Raw genomic sequence first — 8853 nt, 5'->3', positions numbered from 1 at the left:
AAGACACTGAAATCTTAGGTTGAGGCAGAACTAAACACTTTTGAGCAGGGGAATCCATGCCTCATGCCGCTCTCCAGTCTGCTCTGGGTGTTCCTGACCTTCACTTTCTCTGGTAGGGATGCTTCCAAACATGGGTGCACGTGTTCAGGGTGAAAGGACTGCACACAGGCACGTGCTGATTCACAGGGACTTGAGGAGGAAAGGAGGATTGGGGAAAAGCAAGCGTCTTAGGATTTCAGTTAGGTTTGTAAATATTTGGGCCCAAAACAGGTCTAATTTATACATTATTTTGTTCACTATTTCAGCTCTGTTTTCTTCTTTTTTTCCACAGGATCTGGTGTGGCCCAGAGTGTTACTCAAGACCAGCCAGACATACTCAGTGAAGTGGGGAAGGCAGTTACCCTGAACTGTCGGTATGAAACAAGTTGGTACATGCTCTCCTACTACATTTTTTGGTACAAGCAGCTTCCCAGTGGACAGATGACTTATCTTATTCGTCAGTATTCAGATGATGGGAATGCAAGGGATGGCCGCTACTCTGTAAACTTCCAGAAAGCTCAAAAGTCCATCAACCTCACCATTTCAGCCTTAGAGCTGGAAGATTCTGCAATGTACTTCTGTGTTCTCAGAGCATCACAGTGTTTGAAGTAATAGGAAAGGCTGAACAAAAACCTAAGAACTAAATAAAAAAGAGACCCCCTGCTGCAGGACCCCAGCTGAAAGGCACACCTGCAGACCCCAGACAAGAAATGGTAGTCCTGAGGTTGCTTCATCTGTAGTCTGGATCAGAGGATTTAATTCTAAATAAAAGCTTCTTTGATGTCATTTGGAAGCAGGTGTTCAGAGTGACTGTTGACTAATACATTCTCTTCTTGAATTCTCGACTTTAAGTCAATCATACAGAAGATGTGTAAAGTTGTCTAAAACTGTAAACTTGCTCCATAGTAATTTAAAGTGACAGTTTCACTAAAATACACTCACATCACAAATCTGGGTATAGGCTATCATGAATCATCATTAAAATCATTTCCTTAGTCCTTTCTTCTTAGACTTGTGTCACTTAAGGTACAATCAGAGAAGCAGAACCACTAGTGGTGTCTGTCAAATAAGAAATTAGTTATAAAGATTAGAATTCAGGCAATTGCTAGGTCTGGTAGAAGAGTGTATACAAAGTTGTTATCTTAGTATCTGGTGTTGAGACTGAATTTAGTGTTAGTTGGTTGGAGTAATATTTGTAGAAGAACATTGGATAGAGACTGAAGCATGGATGAACTGTGACTCACAGTGACATACTAGAACCATGAAGATAATGGAGCCCACAAAGAAACACTAAAACCTGTCTATGTCTCACCTCCCTCCGTTTCACAGTAGTAGGTGACCTTAGGAGAAGTAGGTGTCATTTGGCATCATGCTTACATACATACCTGGCCCAAGACAAAGAGAAGATGAGGAGGAGATTTGGTTGGAAGTGAAGGAGTTGTGAGTCAACAATAAAATGAGCTATCAGATCAGCAGTAACACGTGTGAGTAACCATAGTCCCTGGAGGCCTGCACCAAACCCCCAAACATAAAAACTATGGCTGCTTCATCACAACTATCTTCCAAATGTTAGACAAGTTCCTTTGGGGGTCAACCCTAAGTCAGAACAATATGGGAAGCACATTCTGGGAAAGATGTTTTCAGTTAGTTAAGATAGATCAAAGCTGCTACAGTACCCTCTTTGGTAACTTGTCATCCATCTGTACTCTTTTAACCACTTTTGAATAAGGATGATTGGAAAGCTATGCTTCTTGCTCATGTTGTTGTTGCTGTTCAGTCATTAGGTCGTGTCTGACTGTTTGTTGCCGGAGTCTAGCTCCAGCAGCCAGGGATTCAACCTGAAGGGAGGAACAGTGTCAGCAAGTAATGAGACAGCCTCTCAGTTTTCTTGGACTGCCTATTTATTTCAAGTTTAAGATTCTCTTTTTACTTTTACAAAAATATTAGGTCAGAGGTTTGACATTTTCAGTTCCCCCTCACCCAGATTTATTATCTCCATAAATCATTGTTGCTCTTCAGAGTTCCTGCTTCAGTAATTCTCTTGGAATCAGCTTTACCATCTATTATCTACTTCCTCTTATGTGTCCTATAGTTAACTTGTGATTACATTGTAACTCATGCTATATTCCTCAGTTTATTTCTTATCTTTCTAAATCCTGTTTGCCCCTAACATCCTGAGCTCACTATCTCTTAAAAAGACTTCTAGCTATTAGTATCTTTAAAATTCCTAACCTATATAAGCTATAGTAAAATATGCTAACATTACAACATTTCTTAAATCTTTAACTTCTATTTTAATTATTTCTAAGCCCTAAATTCAGCAAACTCCTTTGCCATAAACATTTTCCTCACAAACAGGCTTCAGATAGCAATCCCTCCCATGGCCTCAAGCTTCGGCCTATGTGCTCATCCTGGAACACTCTTTTGCAAAAGTCCTTGAACAAATGTCAATGATTAACTTTATGAATTATTCTCTGAGCACAGCTGCAGAAGGCTTTGTGCCTTCTCATGCTCCTCTTAAGAACAATAAGCACCTTAATATTCCTTTTCAGCCAACTCAGCTGAAGAGAGGAAGAAACAAGTCAGAATTACAAGGCCTAACTCCTTCATCCAGGTCCATGCCTGGGGAATGAGGAAAGGGGGCTGGGGGCCGTGCCTCCATTTTGTCAGTAATGCCTAACGCGGCTTCCAACAATCTGTGACTCCATGAACTGCAGCTCACCAGGCTCCTCTATCTTCCACTACTCCCAGAGTTTGCTGAAATTCAAGTCCATTGATTTGGTGGTACCATACAATCATCTCATCCTCTGCTGCCCTCTTCTTTTGCCTTCAGTCTTTCCCAGCATCAGGCTTGGTCTTTTCCAATGAGTTGGCTCTTCTCAACCAGTGGCTTAAGTATTGGAGTTTCAGCTTCAGCATCAGTCCTTCCAATGAATATTCAGAGTTGATTTCCTTTGGGATTGACTACTTTGATCTCCTTGCAGTCCAAGGGACTCTCAAAAGTCTTCTCCAGCACCAAACTTCTTGATATTATGATGCAGTAATTCCTCATTCAACCCCAAAATTTCTAACCATATCCTTCAAAGATTAGAGCAAGTTCATTTATCCATTTGTAGGTGATGTTACTTTATCTTCTAGTTAGTCACACTCTTCTGCTGAATCCTGTATCTTCACTACTGAGATAAAATAAGATATAAGATTGAGTTATGTTAACATACCTTTCTTATGTTACTACATGCAGGAAAATGGGATAGGGGAGTTAAAACTGGTTAATATAATATATAAATATATTCATATCAAAATGAAAAACAAATTTTCATAAGTATTATTGTTCTCATTCTTGCAAATGACCACATGATTATACCTGGTATTTATAATGACCTCTTCCATTATCCATCCCATAACCTGTTTGCTCATAGCAAGCACTTCCACTCACTGTTATACTTGACTTCCTATAAAGCAATCTCCTTATTCAGGAGCAATGCTATGAGTAAAGCCATAAATTTGAATAAGGAATTCTGCAAGTCCACCACTCTGGTTTTGGCAGATGTTTGTAAGGCATTATATTCTGAGAAACATCATTAAGAATGATTAAAAGAGGTTTGCTCTTTGGAAGAAGAGCTATGACAAAGCTAGACATCAGAGACATTACTTTACCTACAAAGATTCATCTAGTCAAAGCTATGGTTTTTCCAGTAGTTGTATATGTATGTGAAAGTTGGACCATAAAGCTAAGTGTTGAAGAATTGATGCTTTTGAATTGTGGTGTTGGAGAAGACTCTTGAGAGTCCTTTGGACTGCAAGGAGATCCAACCAGTCAATTCTAAAGGAAATCAGTCCTGAATATTCATTGGAAGGACTGATGTTGAAGCTGAAACTCCAATACATTGGCCACCTGATGCAAAGAGCTGACTCATTGGAAAAGACTCTGATTTTGAGAAAGATTGAAGGCAGGAGAAGGGGAATACAGAGGATAAGATGGTTGGATGGCATCACTGACTCGATGAACTTAAGTTTGAGCAAGCTCCAGGAGTTGGTGATGGACTGGGAAGCCTGGTGTGCTGCAGTCCGCGGGGTCTCAAAGAGTAGTACACGACTGAGTGACTGAATTGAACTGATAACTTCACATCAGAAGCAATAGAAACCACCAAGGTTAAAAAAAAAAAAATTAAGGAGTTTAAAGAAAACAAACTAAATATCCAAGCCAGTTTCTTGTGAACCTGAAAATATATTTTTTAATTGTGTTTGTTATAAATCTCTGCTAAGAGTTTTGAAAGTCAATGCACAAACTGTTAAAATGCATTTGCAATAAGTATTTCTGACTGCTACCGCTAAGTCACTTCAGTCGTGTCCGACTCTGTGTGACCCCATAGACGGCAGCCCACTAGGCTCCTCCGTCCCTGGGATTCTCTAGGCAAGAACGCTGGAGTGGGTTGCCATTTCCTTCTCCAATGCGTGAAAGTGAAAAGTGAAAGTGAAGTCGCTCAGTCGTGCCCGACTCTCAGCAACCACATGGACTGGAGCCTACCAGGCTCCTCCATCCATGGGATTTTCCAGGCAAGAGCACTGGAGTGGGGTGCCATTGCCTTCTCCGAGTATTTCTGAAAAAGGACTCAAATGCAGAATATGTTAGAAGCTCCTTTAAATCATTAAGAAAACAGATAATAAAGAATGACAAAATCTTGGAGATCCAACTCAGAAATAAGATATCCAATAGCTAATACATATATAAAGACCTTAATATTATTATTAATTAGGGAAATGAAAATAATACCTTTCTCAGTGTTCCATCTGGGTCCTTTCAGTACTCTGAGTGTATCAATGTGGCTAGGAGAATATGACTCCAGGAAACAGGGAGAAATAATGACTTTCTCCAGGAAACTAAGTGATTAAGTGAATTTTCTAGAAGCTTCCATCATTGAACCGATGTGGTGAAAAGAACAAACAGTAACAAGTCACAGACCTGGACACTGAAGGAGAGGTAGGATTTCCTGGAAAAAAAGAAAGTTGGTATATTTACTGAGCTTTACTCAATGTCAGGCATTGTAGTTTGCGTTTCAGATTCATTATCTAATTCAAATATCAAAACCCTAAGAGATAGGTTTTATTGTTTCCTTAGAGAAAAAATACTTTGGGAATGAGCCTTATCTTTCCTAATTGTGAAAAGCTTCTCTACCTTTTATTATAAGCTCGTGTGTCACATTTTAGAGGGCTGCTTAGAAGCAAGGTCTGGACTATGGAGAAGCACTTGGCCCCAGAACTGGGTGGTTGGATGTCTCAGTGGTGGTGACATTACTGGTTTAAACTGGACGCTAAAGGAAACTAAGAAAGAAAATGCCAAAACATAGATTCAACTGTCCCAGGATCAGTAAATGAGGAAAGCATCCACTAACTAGTTAACAGTGCCAGATGCTTTAATAAGTTTCTTAAGTAATAGTGTACTGGAAAAAACACGGGCTACAATGAGATTTCATTCCTTAAACACCCCAAGCTTGTTTCCCAATCAAGACCAGTGCCCCTTGTTTTTCCCTCTTGACTGTGATGCTTTGCTGTTGTTTAGTCACTAAGTCGTGTCTGACTCATCCTCTGTCCATGGGGTTTCCCAGGCAAGAATACTGGAGTGGGTAGCCATTTCCTTCTCTATGGGATCTTCCAGACCCAGGGATTGAATCCACTGGAAGGTGGATTCCTTACCACTGAGCCAGTGATGCTATCCCCCAAATATAAACATGATGCACCTCTGAATTCCTTCATGTTTCAACTCAAATGTCACCCCTTTGTGAATCCTTTGTCGAAATCTGTTTTTCCATCCTGAGAACCAGACTTCTAGCACACTGCATGCAGCAAGAATGAAAGCTGATATACTGCCACCTGGTGGCCTGCTCAAACATTTTGTGAGGCTTCTCTGCCTTCCCTGCTCCCCTCCAGTGATCATGGATAAGCAACTCCTACAGCTCAACTCCAGAAAAATAAATGACCCAACAAAAAATGGGCCAAAGAACTAAACAGACATTTCTTCAAAGAAGACATACAGATGGCTAACAAACACATGAAAAGATGCTCAACATCACTCATTATCAGAGAAATGCAAATCAAAACCACTATGAGGTACCATTTCACACCAGTCAGAATGGCTGCGATCCAAAAGTCTACAAATAATAAATGCTGGAGAGGGTGTGGAGAAAAGGGAACCCTCTTACACTGTTGGTGGGAATGCAAACTAGTACAGCCACTATGGAGAACAGTGTGGAGATTCCTTAAAAAACTGGAAATAGAACTGCCTTATGATCCAGCAATCCCACTGCTGGGCATACACACTGAGGAAACCAGAAGGGAAAGAGACACGTGTACCCCAGTGTTCATTGCAGCACTGTTTATAATAGCTAGGACATGGAAGCAACCTAGATGTCCATCAGCAGATGAATGGATAAGAAAGCTATGGTACATATACACAATGGAGTATTACTCAGCCATTAAATAGAATACATTTGAATCAGTTCTAATGAGGTGGATGAAACTGGAGCCTATTATACAGAGTGAAGTAAGCCAGAAGGAAAAACACCAATACAGTATACTAAAGCATATATATGGAATTTAGAAAGATGGTAATAATAACCCGGTGTACGAGACAGCAAAAGAGACACTGATGTATAGAACAGTCTTATGGACTCTGTGGGAGAGGGAGAAGGTGGGAAGATTTGGGAAAATGGCATTGAAACATGTAAAATATCATGTAAGAAACGAGTTGCCAGTCCAGGTTCGATGCACAATACTGGATGCTTGGGCTAGTGCACTGGGACGACCCAGAGGGATGGTATGGGGAGGGAGGAGGGAGGAGGGTTCAGGATGGGGAACACATGTATACCTGTGGTGGATTCATTTTGATATTTGGCAAAACTAATACAATTATGTAAAGTTTAAAAATAAAATAAAATTCAAAAAAAATTGTGGGGAAGCCTAATCCCAATAGGAGCTGCCAAGGCTGAACCAGTCAGTAAACTTTCCCAGTGCAGAAATCAAGAGGGAGAGGATTCAGGAAAACTGGCTGTTTGTTTTTGTTTTTTGCTTTTGTCAGACAGATGTGAAAATGATTGGTTCCAAATGAAAAATAAACACATGAGATGACTATGGTTGCATGAATAGAAAGTTTGGAATTTTTGCATAGGATGGAATATTTTTATCTATTAAGTCAAATTGCATTTACTGCTTGTCCTTTCTTGTAGTGTAGAAATATCCTGGGAAGTGGGAGCAAAAGTCAATTACAAAAATACTAATAGACTGTAGTAGCAAACACAGCTTGGTATACTCTTTCTATGTTATATTATGGTACCCATTGTCTCAATGTAATATTTTATATTTAAGGTGGTTAATATCAGTTAATGGGAACTGATTTCCAATTAACAGTAAGAAACATGATAGACCGCTGATACTTATGATAATACATGAAATCTTCTGTGTAAACTGCTAAACAAACCTCAGAAAATATTGAGCTTTATCTTGTAGATAAACTCGTCTGGAATTCCAGACCATGGCTTCCCATCCACCAAGGTTTTGTGCATTACCACAGCTGGTTGAGAGCCTGTGACAGAGAAAGCATTGCACTAGGTGATTTGCATGTGTGTTTGCAATTCTTACTGGAACCCCTCAAGATTGGGTCCACCCTACTTTAGGAAGACAGTGGAGCAAAGTGCTTAAGACCAGAGACTTAGATTGTGTTTCTAGATCCAGCATTCACTGGTTGTGTGACCTTGGGATTGTGACAAGAATTTTTATGCTTCAATTTCCTCATCTCTGCACTGTGGTTATTGGTAGAATTTATTATTCAGGGTTCTTATAAGAAGTGAATGGAATAATGAATGCCAATGCTGAGCCCAGTGTCCAGCAGAAAGATACTGGCAACTTACAGATATAAAATTGAACATGAGAGAGGTTCAGCGCCCAGCCTGCTGTTGCAGAGTAAGTGTCAGAGTGGAGCCCTCCCTCCATACCCTACTTAGGGCTGATGCCTTTCCTCATCCCAAGAGTCACTCTCTATCTTAACACAGTTTTGTAATGTCTTCAGAGTGCTTATCACTACTTAAAATTGTCTAATTTTCTAAGAAACAAAGCTGTTTAATTTTTTCTCATTCTACTGCACTGTAGGCCTTTTATTATTATTTTTTAATTGCTCTTCAGTGTTGCATCCTGCATTCCTGAACAATACATAGCACACACAGGAGATTATCTATCTATGTATAAGTAATTGAGCAGGACCTTATGGGGACTTCCTGGAACAGACCACTCCATCTGCCCCTGCAATGTCCTCTCTCTGCCTCTTGTGTGTAGAAAAACTTTAGCTCCTAGACCTTCCCCAAGTTCCAAAGTATAAATTTAATCAGAGAAGTGAGAAAATGCAGAAAGAAAGGAAAACAATCAAGCAAGACAAAACAATAATACTTTCAATCAGTTCAGTCATGTCTGCAGCACGCCAGGCTTCCTGCCCATCACCAACTCCCAGAGCTTGCTCAAACTCATGTCCATTGAGTCGGGGTTGCCATGCAGCCATCTCATCCTCTGTCATCCCTTTCTCCTCCTGTCTTCAATCTTTTCCAGCATCAGGGTTTTTCCCAATGAGTCAGTTCTTCATATAGGGGGCCAAAGTATTAGAGCTTCAACTTCAGCATCAGTCCTTCCAATGAATATGCAGGACTGATTTCCTTTAAGATTGACTGGTTTGATCTCCTTGCTGTCCAACGGACTCTCAAGAGTCTTCTCCAGTGCTATGCTATGCTAAGTCACTTCAGTCGTGTCTGACTCTGTGTGACCCCATAGACG

General features: G+C 40.3%; 1 gene segment (V, D, J or C); it reads left to right on the top strand.

The window, feature by feature from the left end:
* Nucleotides 1–651, top strand: LOC109575293 (T cell receptor delta variable 1-like). The segment is given in 2 exon segments: nucleotides 1–112; nucleotides 332–651. Coding segments are annotated over 2 exon segments (369 nt in total).
* The last annotated feature ends 8202 nt before the right edge of the window (nucleotides 652–8853 follow it).

The sequence above is a fragment of the Bos indicus genome, chromosome 10 (assembly GCF_029378745.1).
Source record: "Bos indicus isolate NIAB-ARS_2022 breed Sahiwal x Tharparkar chromosome 10, NIAB-ARS_B.indTharparkar_mat_pri_1.0, whole genome shotgun sequence".
NCBI lineage: Eukaryota > Metazoa > Chordata > Mammalia > Artiodactyla > Bovidae > Bos > Bos indicus.
This window is presented reverse-complemented; position numbering and strand designations above follow the sequence as displayed.